The sequence below is a fragment of the Anthonomus grandis genome, chromosome 2 (genome assembly GCF_022605725.1).
Source record: "Anthonomus grandis grandis chromosome 2, icAntGran1.3, whole genome shotgun sequence".
Lineage (NCBI taxonomy): Eukaryota > Metazoa > Arthropoda > Insecta > Coleoptera > Curculionidae > Anthonomus > Anthonomus grandis.
The window spans coordinates 45,221,777-45,240,059 of NC_065547.1; the positions used below are offsets into that span (position 1 = coordinate 45,221,777).

The window sequence follows — 18,283 nt, forward strand, 5'->3', positions numbered from 1 at the left end:
AATAAGACGAAAGTAATACAAAAACAACCCAAAAATTTATCCTCGCAATTCTCAAAATCAGTGGGATAGAGAGAGATACATAATCACTTGCACAGCCTAAAGTAGGAATCCCCAGAACGCAGGTGTTTTATCTTTGTTTAATACAAAGTAATACTCGTGCTGGAAGTGTTTAAAATATTTTGTAAGATGCTTGGATTTTAGTCCGCGGTCAATTTTTTGATATTATTCTCTTTCTAAAAATGGACATGTTCGAAAGAGAAATAAAAAATTGTGTAAAACATGGGATTTTACGTATATTTAAAATTTTGCCATTTAAACATGTATATCATGCGACGATAAATACGACATAGGCGCATGGACTAGTTAAAGCGACACATCAAAGATTTTAATAGATCTTTGAACTGGACTTTACATTAGCCTCTGCTCATACTGAAGCTAGCGCAACCTTGCATAACCATCATTACCCTAATCAAACTCAGTAAATATGAAAAAATCAAATGATTTACTATACACATCACTTAATTTAATAGGAAAGCGTTATCGATGAAACATCACTAGTGAAATAGAATCTTAAATTTGTTGTCAATACATGCAGCTATCCTGACTGAAACGTCCATGTCCAAAGTTTTAATGTCAAACATAACCTGAAAGAAAGTGACATGTTTACTTTTGAAAAATCTATAATTATTATTTATTGTATTTATTTTCTCTTAATAAAATATGGGAAATAAATTAATAGAATTAGTTTTATATTTCCTGGTACACTTCCAATCATAAGGTAAGTACCAAAGTTTTTTTCCCTTAATAAGGAATAAGGCATGAAAATAAAGAAAAGCATAATTCAGCAATTGATTCCCTAAATTATTCACAGAATGGATGAGGACAAATAGCTAAACAATACTGAGTGAATTCAACAATTGTGGACATTCAACAATGAAGACATAAAATGGTAACAGTGCGACAAGTTCCGTGTGTACCAAATTAAGAATTAATTCAATATTCATAGAAAGCATTTATTATTAATTTCAAATCACTCGTTTGTATTAAAAAGTACATTCTCTTTGTACTTTATTTATACAGAAAAAATGGTTAAATTTAATAAATGGTTTTCTAGTTGTAATTTAATTGGATATAATAATATTATATATAAATTTTGACTAATTAAATGCATTATAATATTGACCACTAAATGAATGATGATCGATGTGAAAAAACAACCGTAACAACTTTACCCACAATAGCAAGGGCACGACCAAAATAAAAGCAACATAAAAATAAAGCTTTCAGTGAACTTTAACGATCAAATAAAAATCACGCAAAAAAACAAAACCATATAAAATGTATTACCTCTTTTAATAGCCGAAAAAGGAAAATTACGTCAGACTCAATAAAACGCAATTAAGCAACAAAGTACGGCCAATTCAGCGTCGAAATTAAACAGCGATCGATCGCGATATTCAAGTTTTTAAAATAAGAAGTTCTGATGTTTCGCGCTTTTAAAGCTGAGTGCAATTCAGCGCCAACGATCGTAAAATTTCAAGTGGCTTCTATTAAGTTGCGAAATTCGCATTAGCAGTTCCCGATTGCACGTAAACTCGAAACTTTCCATGGGTATGTTGCCCGGGTATTAAAACTTGTCCTGCAGATTTTGGATATGGTTTCCAACGTAATGCTTTGGCTAAATATCATGTTTATTGCCTGATGAAGAGGTGTTGTGTGTGTATTTGTTGACTGGAAATGTCGATTTTATGAAATCCTAAAAGCAGGAAACCTATAGAAAAGCTATAAACGGTCATACGGAGTGTTTTATTTTATTTTGGTTGCAATATTTGTTGCGTTCAAAGAGTTGTTTTAGTTGAATATGTTCGATATTCGTGGAACGAATAAATACGTCAACGACCCCTAATGGGTTCATTTTTCGCTTAAGCAGTATAAAACAATATACATAAGTCTATAAAGCATATACATATGACTTCAGAGAAATGTGTTATTTTTAATGTAGCAAGGCCTGTGTGCTGCGGTGTGTTCATAAAATGCAACGTCAGACAGTTTCCGTAAACATTCATATAATAATATGAGCAAAAGGTGACTGGCATTTTTGTACCTTGTGGCAGATATTAGGTGTCCTGTGTTAAAAGCATTGGCTATAATATAAAGTTCTTTTGTAGCTCCAGCTTAACATATAAAGGACGAGACTTTTTCATGATTATAAAATTTCATAGTTTATTATTTATTTTTGCCTTATAAAAATAGGGTACTTTTGAGAAAAATACGATTGCCAAATGCCTAGTCCATATTAATACCTAATATTGCGGAGGGTTGTTGGGTGGGGTCAGAAATAAAACAAAAACCTGTTTACCTAAATGTCGACGTTTTGGCTTATATTAAGTCATCCTTAGGACACTGAAATAGATTCAAGTAATTACAGAGATAAAACAAAGTAATTTCAAGTACATAAAAAACACTATTATTAAAATAAATGTTCTTTAAGTTACAAAAATTAAAACAACAAAAAACAAAAACCACGACGCAGTTAAAATTACATTCAGGTACAATCCGTTAAAAAAAATTTTTATAAAAAACAGTATAAAATTAATTTTAGTTATTTATTTATTTTTTATATACATTACACCTCTTACCGAAGTCTAGGTTTCTTAAGTTATAATTAAAACACATTTATAATAGGGGCGTAGAATTATTTTTAACATGGGTTAAATTGTAGGTGTTATTGTGGGCAAACTAGAATCAACAATAAGCCAAGAAACTGTTTTTATTCTTCCGAGCGTTTATTTATTTAATTTTTATGATTCAATGTTATGTTGATAAGTTAAGGATTGGTACTAAGTTAAGGATAAGGAAGATGTATGTATCTATACGTTCAAAACCAGAAACTTAATTTGTTAATACACTGTGTGATCTAAATTTGGGACATACACTCTTTGACAAAAATAAATTTTATGTTTTAGTTTTATCTTTTTGGTAGTAAATTAATTAAATTATAGTAACTTGCATTTAGATCATCGGTGTCTTGTTTTTTATTAATGCTTTCTTTATACTTTTTTATATTAACCATTTCTAGTAAAATTCTTTTTTTATAATTTGATTCTCTGCCAATGATCCGAGTGCTGTTAAAATCAAATTGGTGTTGTTAATTGAAGGAGTGTTCTGCTAGAACAGTCTTCCCAGATGCTGCGTAGTTCGTTGGTTTTACGCTTCTTTCGTGTTCGCTAATTCTGGTTTTTAAGTACCTGCCCGTTTGACCCACATACAGACCTTGACAATCAGAACAGGGTATTTTATAAACCACGCCACTTTGTAACTCATTTGGTGTTTTATCTTTGAGTTTTGAGAAGTATTTGTTGATGGTATTTTCATTTTTGAACGCTATTCTGACTTCATCATCAGAAACAACTCCTGATAGCCTTTCAGACAAACCTTTGACATAAGGAATTTTTGCAAATTTATGGTTTTGGTTTTCTTTGACTTTAATAGGTGTAGGGTTGTTGTTTAGGATTTTGTTTAATAGTTTATGAGGAAAATTGTTTTTTAGTAAAATATCTTTAATTTTGTTAACGTTTTTTTTATCAAAACTGGAGTGAGATAAGGCTATTGCGCGGGATTTTAGGTTGCTAATTATGTTTAATTTTTGTTTAAATGAGTGATTTGATTGGTAGTTAAGAAATCTCTCAGAGAAAGTGGGTTTGTGATACCAATCAGTGATGATTGTATTATCTTCTGTTCTGATTAATAGAATGTCTAGAAATGGAAGTTTGTTATTTGTTTCACACTCTATAGTGAACTGTAATTTAGGGTGGAAACTGTTAAATGTACTTTTTATGTTTTCTATTTCAGTTTTTGGAATACACGTGGCAATGTCGTCAACGAATCTTTTAAAAAATGGTAACCGAAATTTTATTTTCCCCATACAATATTTCTGTAATTCTGACATAATCGGATCAGAACATATAGATTACCCACTCCAAGACCATAGATTTCTTTGTAATATATATTATTGAAAGTGAAATAACTATTTTCAAATACAAACTCTAAAAGACTTAAAAATTCTTCTAAAGGGATGTTACAGTGGTCTCTGATAAGGTGCCATTTATTTTGGACTATATTTTTAATTAAATCAGTTGGTATGTTGGTAAATAAAGATATTACATCTAATGATATTAGAATAAAGTTATTTGTAATTTTAAAATTTTGCAATTGCGTGACTACTTCAAAGGAGTCTTTTGTGTAGAATTGATCTTTTTCAATTGCTAAGTTAAGTAAATTTGCTAAATATTTACTGAGATTAGATATTGGAGAACCTACAAAACTTACAATTGGTCTTAGAGGAGTATTTTCTTTGTGTATTTTTGGTAAAAAATACATTCTTGGAGACACCCCGTTATTGCATTTTAGTTTTTTTATTTGATCTTTTGAAAAAAAGTTTGATTTACACAAGTTTTCTAATAGTTTATTAAGTTTGTTCTGGATAGACGTAGTGGGGTCTTTGTTTAAAATTTGATAGGTATCTGTATTTGAAAGAAGAAGGTTTGATTTTTGTAGATATTCTTCCTTATCTAACGCGACGGTGACATTGCCTTTATCAGCCCTAGTTATTAAGATATTATTATGTTTTTTTAAGAATTCTTTCGTTTCGTTACTGTATTTTAGGAGGGTTTTTTCAGATTTATTTAATTTATGCAGAATAGATGAGTTTATAAAATTAGTAATTATGTTAATAGATTGGTTTCTTTTTTGTATTTTTAACTCATCATTATTTGAAAGGCCAATGGCATACTCTATATCGATTATAATTTGCTCAAGAGGAAAGTTATGATTATCATAAGGTAGATTAAATTTATTGCCTAAAGCTAAAGTTACTTCTACATTTTTTGGAAAGGTGTACTTTGTTAAATTTTTAAACCATTTTTTGTTTGTTGTTATACTGTCAATTCCAGTCTGCTCCAAAATAAGACTTTGTAATTTCTTTTTTTGCTTTTGTTTCTGTTTTTTAAAATGACAATTATAGTACGAAAAATGCGATTGCTCATAAGACAAAATTATGTTATTCGGTAAAGTATTTTTAACAATTTGTTTAATAAATTTTAAATCATTTTCTAGTAGGGAAACTTTCCAGTGTGTGTACGCAATCTCTAAATTAAGCAATTTTTTTTGAAAGTCTCTAAACAGATTAAAACATTTGTTTTTAAATGGAGTCTCCTCTACTAGTAAATATTGCAAACAATTAATTGATCTACTAAGATGTAATGGAAGTACCTGGTTGGTTCTACATTGTAAAAGAAAACACTTGTGATTTCTGTAATTCGCAAGTTGTCTGCTGATGTTCGCCCATTTCTTCAAGTATTCATAGGTTTGTATTCCATGATTACGTTTTATATTTTCCAAAAATCCCATGTTGTTACGTTTTAACCCATGTTACAATTTAACCCATGTTAAAAATAATTCTACGCTTCTATTATAAATGTGTTTTAATTATAACTTAAGAAACCTAGACTTAGGTAAGAGGTGTAATGTATATAAAAAAAATAAATAAATAAAATTAATTTTATACTGTTTTTTTATAAAAAAAATTTTTAACGGATTGTACCTGAATGTAATTTTAACTGCATTGTGGTTTTTGTTTTTTTTTGTTTAATTTTTGTTACTTAAAGAACATTTATTTTAATAGTGTTTTTTATGTACTTGAAATTACTTTGTTTTATCTCTGTAATTACTTGAATCCATTTCAGTGTCCTGAAGATGACTTAATATAAGTCGAAACGTCGACATTTAGGTAAACAGGTTTCTGTTTTATTTCTGACCTTACCCAACAACCCTCCGCAATATTGAAGATATTGGGTCACAAACACGAAACTGAAAATTAATACCTAATTTTTGAAAAAGAAAATATTAAAAAATATAATGGGATGGGTACGAAATAAAATACGCAGATTGTTTTATCTTCTATTGAAAACGGTTCTAAAGGAACTAACTATTTAAGACAAGAAAGCCAAAAAAAATATCCATCATCTGTGTTTATATTAATACCATTCAAATATAAGAGAGGCCGATGGTAATAAATTAAATAAGTAAAGTGCGGTATTTGAACTAAACCTTTATAATAATTAAAACCCGTGAGCGTCATTTAAATAATTTTTTAATACGTTAAATAATCAAAATAAATCATAAAAATAGAATAAACACCTTGTAAAACAACTGGGCGCTTGGGCGACTCCAAAGTAGAGATGGTGACCTGTAGACCTGAAATAATAAAAGTAACCTGAGCACACCTATTCCCGTAAAATTAATTAATTAAAAAGAAGTTAAACAAAACTCATTAATATGAAAAATATGAATTAATATGTTTTAAACTTGCTCAGTGATTTCACTTTTACTATAACCATTTAATTCATGTTCACCAACATTTAACCACTTTACTTTTATATACCAAAATTCATTATTCACCAATTTATTACTTTTATCCGATTGGTAAATGTCCCAGTAACGACAACGTACTGATATTGAATGATATACAATCGTTCAATATGCCAAAACGTTAGCGCTACATTACTCACAACCGTAAACATTATCAATAAAACATGAGATTGAGACAGCAATCTCCGATCTAGACCACCTGACGATAACACACTTTGTGCTGAGGGGTACAATGGACACCAAAACGCGAGGGTCCTCTCCAGATACAAAGCCTTGTTAAATACTGCTGTGCAATGGTCCCAGACCAGCTCAGTATCTTAACAAAAAACAATAAACAATCGTCACAACAACACAAGCAAGACAAGCAACAATCGGTCATATAAATATATAAATATTTCATTAATCACATTTTTAATTAAAAAGGTTAAAATATCGGCCTAATCAATAAGATAGAAATCAGCATACTCTGTGAGAACGCTCACCCTTTCTTGTAGTAAAACACTACACCAAACCAACACAGCTTGTTTCACGTCGCAACACCCTTTATTGTTTTTATTAAATAACTTCACTCTTTAGTGACCAAAACTCAAATGAATTTTATAAACCAAATATTTATCTCAGACTCTTATATCGAAACCCATAAAAATAATTCCCGAGGGGAAACGCTAAGTGTAAACCGTATTTGGTTACTTACGGTACCGCTGAGCTAGCTTTAGTTTGGTAAATATCCCTCCAAATTTCATCTTAATGACTAAGAAAAATATTTCAATTTTTTAGAAAATAAACAGGGTCTTACACCTGTGAAAAAATACTTTTATAACAAATTGAAAATAAGTTACCATTGATTTGGATGAATTAAATATACGTTAAATATATGGTGTAATTTCGTTAAAGTAAAAGTTTATATAGTTTATTTAATTAAATATAGATCAAATATATGAATTATTTAATCGTACTATATCCATTTTTTTCTGTGTGGCTGATTCCAGGTAGTTAACGCAATTTGTTTATCACACAGTTAAGTTGTTATGCAGTTGATGTCATGCAATGTTAGAAATGACAATTGTCTGGAAAGATGTTTGTCTTCTCTTCTAGTTGATATTAATCTTCAGGATATGTATATCAATTTTTTCTCTTATATCATCCAAGTAGTAGAGTTAGAATTTTAAGTAAGAAGAAGATGAAGATTTGAAGAATAAAACAAGTGATTTTTTTACGTAAAAATAAACAGCACTAGTAATGCAGCATTTTCCTTTATTAAAAGGAAAAAAAAAGCCCGAAAAAACTTAATAACTAAATGTTTCCGAAACGCGAAAAGAACCTTTTTAATAATGAAAAACCTCAAACTATCTTAATTTCTAATGAACACAATGTCCCTTATGCATTTTCATCATCTGCCCTAGTCCCGGAATTAAATTCCAGAGGCAGCTCATTTGCCGAAAACCGTTTCCAAACCGTTTTCCTCGCGGTGTAATGCGGTTCCTTGCCATGCTTAATTTCGCTAACCCGCTCCGTACACAGTATTACCGCCCGCCACGGCTCTCCTCTCTCTGACTTCTTCCCTCACTAAATCTAGAATGAGACTGAAAAGGGAAGCGGGAAACATTTTTTTTTGTTTATTTTTTATTAATTAAATGAAGTTTCATCTCTAATTTTGTTTTATTTTTTATTGTTTCAGGTAAAGATGATACGACTGCACCAAGCCTAAAAAGGAGTTTTAGAACTACGCAAGTAATACACGCAAGTACAAACAAATAACTTTTATTTAAAAGTGCTTAAAATATTAACAGTGTATAACTTAAAATAATAAAAACAAATTTTAAATTTTTTTTGAGAAAAATGTTTCATTTAATATCGCTAAACTAGCAGAAAATCGTTTTTAAACTTTCCAAATTTACTTCTAAAAAGACTATGTTTTATAAGAGACAAATGAGGCATTTAGAGCAAAAGTGGCCTACGAAAGTCAATTTTTTATCGTGCAACACCGGCCAAAGCCTATTTCTAACATTCACCACAAGATATCAGTGACACGAATATTTGACCACGTGCCTTTGTTGTGCTTCTAATAGTGTATCTTTACTCTATTAAACTGAAGTTTATTTTGAAACAATGCAAAGAAATAATATGTTTGCTAGTGACGAAAGTAGGAGTTCTGGTAAGTAACTCATGTTTTCTTGTTTTTAAAATAGGAACAGTGTTCTTATCAGATAAAAGGCTGTATGTTGAGGTTATGTTCTATGTTCTCGGCTTGGGCCACTTTTGCACTTGACATTTTTTATTACAGTTATGGAAGAACCTTTCCTAGACTCAGGTTCTGAGTTGGACCTTCTGATAACTATAGTGAAGTTAGTGATCTCTCTAGTTAGTTTGCTTTTCCTAGTTTTTAATTTTGTTTGATTTTTTTGTTTATATTGCGGACAGAGAAAGCACTTTCAGCGAGCCAGTGATAACATTAAACATTAAGTGGTTCCTGGTAAGATATTTGAAGCCAAAGAATGCTCTTGTTCAGAGAAGTGTCACGAAAAATTCTTGCAAAGATGGCGAGAGGTTCTATTCAAAAACTTTTATAGTTTAGGGATTTCACACTTTACAAAGTGTTTATATTTTGGACTTGTCAAAGAACAAAGAACGTACCTATACCACAGAAAATAGGAAACCAAAAGAATACCGCGCGGTGTTATTTTTTTAAAACAATCATTGGAAGTTTTAGATGGCCGCATAACTAGGGTGCTAACAACGAAAAGCACTACAGTAACACCGCAGAATGATAAACGTGGAAAATCAATATCGGTTAATAAAACTTCATGGGAAAAAGTTACTGCTGTGAAAAGTTTTATTAATAAACTACCGGCCATATGATTGCTATGAGTCCCATTATTCTTTAAAAAAAAAATACAATGTCAAGTATCTTTCTCCAGAACTAGATCTAATCAAGATGTACAATTTGTATAAGAATGAAACTCAGCAGTCCGTGTCAATGTTTGTTTTTCGTCAAATATTTAAAAACGACTTCAGTTTGATGTTCCACGCTCCTCTATCCGATAGTTGTCGCAAATATCATGCATTCAATATTAAAATCAAGACAGGCATGACAGATGTGAAGCAATTAAAGTGGAACAAGAGCTGCACCAGGGAAAAAGCAGAACCTGCTCGACAAGGCATGAGAACCGATACCAAAGCTGTAAAGCTGTAAAATTGAATGATGATCTCACAGTAATTTCATTTGACTTAATAAAAATATTAGCAACACCCATAATTTCCACAGAAGTTGCTTATTACAAAAGACAACTCTGGACCTTTTTTTTCGGGATTCATGATCTTCAAACTGGCAAGGTACACATGGGATGAGAGTATCGGATCCCGAGGTCCCGAAGAATTTGGTTCTTGTATTGCACACTACTAGTTAATCATGTATAGGGATCAGTGCGGTGGTCAGATTAGATATTTTAAAATGGTTGCCCTTTGTACTTACATTGCCTTATCGAGGGACCACAAACTTGACTTTTTGAACAAATTTTCTAAGAAATAGCCGAACTAGTTCCTCTATTCAACCGACCCAAGCCCATACAAGAAAAAGAAATACCAAGATTTTTTATCTCTGCTTGACTATATTCCACCAGTAAACCATAATTTTATCGCCAACTGGTCCACAATGCATATGTGGAAGAAGCCCCGGTTGTTTTTGAAGATCACAGGGTGGAAGAAAATGAGTAAAAACACTTCAAATTAGGTTTTGTTCAAACATGGTTTGTCATTTATCCAAAAATAAATTATTTTGCTTAAAAATATCTTTTTATTTCGAAGTCAGTAAAAAAAGAGCTTCAAACATTCAAAATATCATTTTTCAGAAAAAACCGTTTAAAAAGTATCAAAAATATCTTAACGTTTACCTGAATTCGAATAAATTAACAAACTGTTAAAATCGCTTCTTATAACTGCGAGATTCATTTTCATAATTTTATTTTGCTTGTTTGTCCATAATAGATATTTTGGGCTTAAGCCACCTTTGCTCTTAACGCCTCAAATTACAGCACTTATAAAGTCCACAGTATAAAATATGATCTAAATCACAAGCTAAAAATTACAACACTAAATACTCAATGATAACTTCTTATCTAATCATCTGCATCTCCAACTCCCTTTTCAAAAAAGAGCCAATTTCCAATAAAATAGCCTCCTTAAGAGTTGCATTGGTCATCACCAAAGAGAGTAACCCGACAAGCTCTTCAGGCCGGACACTTTTTATGGCATTTTGCACGGAGGTGGCTAACCGTACTTGTTGCTCCTCGCTCATTTCCGCTATTATTTGTACTACAGATTTAAATTTGCCTTGGGAGGAAAACGCTACACTTAAAGATGATAGGACTCCACCTTAAAAAAAATTAAAATTGGTTGTATTTATAGAGCAATTTTATATAGGTAATAAAATAAGATTACGAGAACTATCTATTGAGAATATATTTATTAAATATGAAGAATTTTATCTGATTTTTGGATGTTTCATAGGTTTTTTATGACTTTTAATAAAACCAGCTGAAAGGATTTCCGTGTAAAAATCAAAATATAATGGCTAAGCGCTTTCGGTTTTACAAATAAGCCATCATGAGCCATTATCAGACACCTTTAAGAAAAATAATTTACAATTATGTTAGATTTGAATTAACCATATCTAATAACTTGTCAAAGGGTATAGAAAACAAAGCGGAAACAAATGGGACATTTACAATATTAACTTATAAATAGATAAAACTACAATACGATGTTCTCAGTCCAAGAACTATATCTTAAGCTGAAACAAAGCATTCTCATCCTAAGTAATTCACCAAAAACCTTCTATGCATCTAATAAAAAATACACAAATAATGTTCAAATCAAATCAAAATGCAAGTAAATGTTTCAATTGGGTAAATTTGTCTCATATGCCAATTAAGTAACAATGGCAAGATTTATTCAAGATTGTTTAAAAAAAGAAACGAATTTAAAAACTAAACAATTCCTAATAAGAGGTGTTTTATTTATTTTTTTTTTTTTAATTATATGATATTAGAAAAATATTAAAAAATTGAACTTCTTGGATTTGTTTCGTTGGTTCTAATATTTAAACAATGAGTAGAGTCGATTTAAATCTCTCTAGAAATTATCAAGTCTTCTCTCTAGTCAAGGGATTTAGGGTTATTGGATCTGTGAATGAAAATAATTTGACTGTTTTTATTAAGTGAGAAATTATGTTTTGTAAAACTTTGATGATGTCCAAAGGCAGTATGGCGTGACCTATTAATGTGTTCTTTAATATGAGGTTCAAGTGGTCTTATTGTTTTACTGATGTAGGTTTGATAATTAAAATTAAACCTAAGGGGTTTGGTTTAGAGAGAAGCTTGGAACTGAGGACGCTTTGGCCGAAATAACTCAGTTTGTGGTCGAAGGCATTTAACATAGTGGAACAACCCACATTTCTTAAAAAACTTGAGAATATTCGTAGTAGAGGTAAAGTACTAAGTTGGTTTAAATCTGACATTGATAATCGAATATGCAAGTTATAAGAATTGAAAACAATATAACCACAAGGGACTATATTAGCCCCGATCCTATTTCTTATTTATCTCAATACTTTTGCAAATATATCAAATGGAAAAGTAATATGCTTTGCAGATGGCACTGCTCTCTTATTAAGTGATCGGACCTGGTCGGTACCTTCGGGACTCTAATCTCCTAACTCTAAATACTAAAAAACTAATTTTACTACCTTTGGTATGTCTAGTGGAATCCCATCGCGTAGGGACAAAATTGTCTTACAAACATAATATGGTTGCAAGCAAAATACTACATGTCATTGCACCCAAGAAATAAAAAGAAAAGACAACATAAAATATTCGGGAGTATTCTTGGATTAATGCATGACATGGAAAAATTATGTTAATTTTGTTAATAATAAATTGAGAGCTTTAATTTATAAAATTTATGAGACAAGTAGTTTCTTATACTCTGTTGAGGAGGTTTTATCAAGCTGTTACTACGTTGAGTCCACTTTAATCCATGGAATTGGTTAAAGTGGGGTGCAGCATGTAAAATTGTCCTATCACCGCTTTTTATGACTGAAAAATTTATTGTTAAAACCTTATTATTTAAGCATAAGTTGTATCCATCCACACTAGTTTTTAAGGAGACAAATCTACTAAATATAAGGCAATTGTATGTTAAAAATGTAATTAGATTTAATTTTAGAAATAGAAAATTTCATCATTGTATTAGTCATCACAATATAGAAACAAGATCATTTAAGAACAACATGCTTAATACTCCAAGGGCTTTATTTGCCTCAACTCAAAGACACGTTTCATTTAACTTGCCAAAAATATTAAACATCTCTCCAAATCACATAAAAACTGCAAGTAATAAAAAGAAGTGATAATTTTGAAGAGATTTGCTATGAAATGTCGCGCTTGGATACTGTCAGATTTTAATAATGGGATTCCTTTTGTAATGAGCATATTTTCTTTGTTTTTCTAATTTATTGTTCTTATCTTTGGCTTTGTTCTTTTAAGACATATCCATAATCCCCATGTACTGTGTTAATACTGTAATAACACTAATGTTGTTCTTTTTGTTTTATTTTTTTGGTATATGCCATCCCTACTCCCTATTCTTTTAGTCAAGGCGCACACACAGATTTAAGTCAATCATGCTGCAGAATTAAGGATAAGATATTATGTAAAAAATTGTGTTTGTTTTGGGAAATAAATCATTTTGTATATGAACTTTTAAATTTTCAAGATTTTGGTATTGATAAAGCACAATCGGATGTGGAAATACTTTATTTGGCAAATAACCTTTATCTTAGTATGTGGAAAACTTAGTCTGACAACTTCAGCCTAAAAAAGCAGCATATTTCCTTCCAAATATTGCAAGTTGCCAAAAGAGTATCTGTTTCCTGGGTGTTCAACTTGATGTGTGCTTGATTTGGGATCAATGAAGTAAAAAGTTGTCAAAATCATTTTATCTTATTCAGAGTTATTTTCCCTCAGAAATAAACCTATGGGAACATTTTGACCATGCCCACAAGATCTTTGGCTTACATAGGAAATGTGTCAGAATACTGGGACATTGCCCTGTCTTTTCATACAAGAGTGTCTAAGGTAAACGCACTAGTCTTTGACCCATTAAGATACTTCTCGAAATTTAAAGTAATACCAAAATTAGAAAGATTTATTAAAATGGTTAGCAATTTTATCACCATGTAGCTTTATTAGTTATTTTTACGACAATTACTTTTAAGACAACCGTAATATATTTTAAATATTAAAAAAAAATTATTGAATAAAAAGTCCAATGGGTTAGTTATTGACCTATATAAAAACGACCAGCGCTAGTGTTTGACCGGTTAATGCACTAGTTCTTGACCAACACAGGAAATAAATACGCTTTTTGATAAAAAAACACTTTTATTTATCAAAAAAAAAAAAATTTATAACCAAAAATAAAAATTCAAATTCTTAAAAAAAAATTCAAAATTAAACTGTATTGAAAAAAAAAATATAAATCATTCCAAAACACTTAAATATTTTGCAACTTCAGGCACGCTGTAAGCCCCTCTTTTATTAATAGGTTGTGGCTCATTAATTGTCTCTAACACGTCTTCTTCAGAATACCAGATGACGTCATCTTTGTCTGGCCACTTCCAGTTTTTTCCGCTTTTAGTCATTCCCATTTTCAAAATATTCCTGTTTTCCTTCCACCACCTTATGCTCTAAAACAATACCTAGGAATACCGATTCTTCATACTTTACCACAACATATGATTTTTCGGCGACATCTGAATTTTTTATGCTCTGATCCTTACTAGGCTTGCTAGTTTGTTTAACTATTTTCTTCTCTTCTCTGTTGACTTTCCTTTCTAACTTTTTCTTTTCTTTCTCTTCTTTTTCTTTGATAGATATGGTAATCTTCAGAAGAAATCACAGCTGGTAGTTTTTCTTTCTTTCTTTCTTTTTTCTTGTTTCAAACTATTATTGGTGTCTTTATCAGCGGGCCAAAATAAATATCTCTTAAAAGGAGTAGGAAAGTCACTGTTGACTTGCTCATAAGACAACTCGGGACTTTTATAAATATTTTTGGCAGTATTTTTTTTACTAATATTATTTACTTCATCTTCAATAGTTGTTATTGCGTCTAAATCAGTTTTCTGTCGCTTTTTTGATATTATAGCTTCTTCAGAGAATCTATTGTTTTTAGGAGAAGCTTGGAACTTTTGAATTTTTTCAGGAATATTTTCTTCATCTTCAAATGGATCTTGATGAATCTCAGCAACTGTTGTCATTGTTGTTTTAATATTTGACTGTATTTGAATTTAGTTTTTGACCTGCCAACTTATACGTCTATCACTTAAAAGGTGTTACTTTAAGTATAGGACAGCAAATAAAATTTAAAATATAGGTGCTTTGGTCTGTAATAAAATACTGAAAATAATTTACATTAAAAAAGTATGATGATAATAAAATAAATTTTAGTTATTCTAATCTTTTTTTGCTTGATTGACCAAATTGCGTCAAAAGTTGACCTATTTTGTTTCAATGTTTGACCGCATTTTTTATTTATGTTTTTATATTTGACCGTATTTTAATTTAGTATTTGACCTACCAACTTACATCTTTATAACTTAACACGTCTTATATTTAGTATAGGTCAAGGATTAAAATTTAAAGTAGTTCTATTTTTTAGGAAAATTTTAATTCTTTCTTTGAAACTGCTATTAAGATTTGAAACAGCTGAGTCGTATAACTTTAAGAAAGATAGTTAAAGTTTTTATGACATAATAATTGATTCCATTCCTAGCTAGGAAAAGTATTAAGAATCAAAAAGTATTAGAAAAATATTAAAATTCTGGAGTTACTTTAGCATTGTCATAGGTTAGGCATGAATGAATGTATGCATGGAAAAAATTAAGAATTCATCCTTACCTAGAGTAAGGTAAAAGTACTAGTCTTTGACCGCTTTTCACTTTAATTCAAAATATTAAGGATTTTTTTATTATTGTCTTTATATGAAACTTTGAACTATTGAAGATGAAGTAAATAATATTAGTACTTTTGTCTGTTATAAAATACCTTGAAAATCTTAATTTAAATATATATAATAATAATAAAATAAATTTGTTTTTTTTTTATAGTCTTTTGCATCTTTGACCAAATTGTGTTAATGGTTGACCTATTTTTGTTTCAATGTTTGACAGCATTTTTTTTATGTTTTTTTTAATATTTTTAAAAGAAAAGATAGGTCAGATACTAGCTGGTTAGTAAGCTACTACGTTTTTTACATAATGGAATTTTAAAATTTAACTTCTATAGTGCATATTAAAAGAATATCGAAAAATCGTAAAGATTAACAAAGCGTTAGTATTTGTCCTAATAGTCAATCATTAAAGCACACATTAAATATATTGTGTTAATGTTTGTCCTTCTTAATAAATGAAAAAATATATAATTCTTCGTTACAAAGAGGTAATTTATATTTAATATTAAGTATTTTAAAAAAACCTAACCAATAAATATCCTGCTAAAGTACATTAAAACAGGCAAAACACTTACATGTTTGTATAGAGGTCCCTTAACGTTTCACTAGCAAAACAGATCTGAACTGCATTGACAGGTTGCGCACTGTCAAAAAACTATTTATAACGGTGTCTGTAGCAAAGCAACCATGCTTAAATTTATTGAATTGACAGAGAGAATGTATAGACGGCGTTATAAGGCAGTCATATAAAGACAATAATAAAAAAAATCCTTAATATTTGAATTTCACTTTAGAAAAGCGGTCAAAGACTATTACTTTTACCTTACTCTAGGTAAGGATGAATTCTTAATTTTTTCCATGCACACATTCATTCATGCCTAACCTATGACAATGCTAAAGTAACTCCAGAATTTTAATATTTTTCCAATACTTTTTGATTCTTAATACTTTTCCTAGCTAGGAATGGAATCAATTATTATGTCATAAAAACTTTAACTATCTTTCTTAAAGTTATATGACTCAGCTGTTTCAAATCTTAATAGTAGTTTCAAAGAAAGAATTAAAATTTTCCTAAAAAATAGAACTTTTTATAACTGAGGAATTTGTAAATAGTAATAAGAATATCCTGTTTGTCATGTCTATTATCTTTCTTATGTTTTAAATGCTTATTTCAAAAAAAAAAGTAGTGTCCAATGACCCTTTCTTTTGACTTGTGAAAATACTTTGCATATCAGATGCAATATGGTTGGTGCTTAAACTATGAGAATGAGAGAAGAATACAAAAGCTACAAAATTCATGTATTCAACTTATTTTTGCTATTTGCAGATGAAGTTTTAAAAAACTGTAGCCCACTATACCTTTATTGCAAGATTCCTTTAGTACTGGTGTTCATCATTTGAATCTTTGAAGAAAGACACTCCACATTCCCAAACATAGAACTGAATTCTTTAAAAGATCATTTTCTTAAAATATAGCTAGACAAATATATTTTTTTAATATGGACTTAAACTCTACATATTTCAGTAAATAATCTTCTGAACCTTGTGGCCCCGACATTGATTTTGCTTTTTGGTTTAGTTTAAAAATGTGTTTAATTTGTGTTAAAAAGGATTACAAATAAATGTTACATAGATTTTAGTATTGTCACACTTAAGCGTTGGGTTCTACATATTGATGCTTAACCGCAGTGTTAAAGAGCAGAATCTGCTATATGCAGAAATCTGAATCTGCCGCCTTTTTTTATTTACTGATGTAATTTTTTATTTCAAATGAAACTTTCTATGTACCTATTATATGTATTATTAAGTTGAGTAAATAAAAAACAAATTTATTATTATTATTATAAGATCCGCATTCAGTTTGTTTATTATTTAACAGAGGTTAAATATCTTCACTATCAATAATTTAAGCTGATATTGAAGACATCTTTTATCACACTACTGGACGACCTTTAAGTTAAATTTCACTAAATTATAACACAAAAAATAAAATTCTAACCTGCGGCCATCCCTAGAGGCCCACCGAGTACGCCCCCGATAAATGTAGCAGCTCCAACATACAAGGCCCCCTTAGCTGAACTCGTTATCGTAACTTTTAGATTTTCCTGCTCGGCCAAAGTTGAACACACTTCGATTAAGTTTCTTCGCATTTCTGGGTTCATATTGCATCAGGATTTTGTGTGTTTTCTAATGGGGCTTTTACCTGCATACAGAAAAATGTATTTTAATAAAAAATATGTGGCGTTATAGTTTATTACGTACCTGGTTATGAGTTGTATGCTCCAAAGAGGGTTTTTTTAGTGGAAAAACAAGTCCAAATAATGAAAATACAATTTATAATACAAACAATAACAAAGCAGCGATCAGCTGTTATGCGTCATTATGCTCTAGCGGGAGTGTTTACAGTTCGGTCAAACGACAAGTGTAAGTGGATCCGGTCGCATATTTTGAAACACAGGACGCTAGGGGCATACGGGATAAAAGTGCCGTGTGATTGGTTAGATTAACGTGGCGGGCGATTTAAATTATAGTTCATTAATTTACGTGGATTTTTTGTGATTATTAAATTTTATAGATAAATATTTATATTTTTTCTGAAATATTTAGGGGAGAGCAATTACATGTATTTTAAACATGCTTAAATTTGCAAATAAAATAAAACAGATGGTTTTTTTCATAGTGTTTGTTTATGGATCTGCAAAAATAATTTACTTATTAAAATAATAAACTGCTTAAACTTTATTGGAACCACTTGTAACGAATATAGGTGTTACATAACTACAGATTAAAAATAAAAATTTAATATAAAATCTAAACAATATTTTTTATTACTTTTGTACATATTATG

At 30.1% G+C, this 18,283-nt stretch overlaps 1 protein-coding gene and 1 long non-coding RNA gene across 2 annotated transcripts in view; one reads left to right on the forward strand and one right to left on the reverse strand.

Moving 5' to 3' along the window:
• The first annotated feature begins 656 nt into the window (after nt 1-656).
• Nucleotides 657-18,283, forward strand: part of LOC126733478 (uncharacterized) — a 44,097-nt gene continuing 26,470 nt past the window's right edge. Inside the window, exons 1-2 of the long non-coding RNA XR_007659724.1 lie at nt 657-778; nt 8,108-8,173. This is a non-coding gene — a long non-coding RNA (uncharacterized LOC126733478). The remainder of the gene's footprint in view (nt 779-8,107; nt 8,174-18,283) is intronic.
• LOC126733472 (protein C19orf12 homolog) lies at nt 8,175-17,846 on the reverse strand. The gene is made up of 3 exons (XM_050436789.1): nt 17,698-17,846; nt 17,435-17,638; nt 8,175-10,800 (listed from the first exon to the last, which is right to left on the reverse strand). Exons 2-3 carry the CDS (start codon nt 17,595-17,597, stop codon nt 10,541-10,543), a joined length of 423 nt encoding a protein of 140 aa, XP_050292746.1. The 5' UTR covers nt 17,598-17,638; nt 17,698-17,846; the 3' UTR covers nt 8,175-10,540.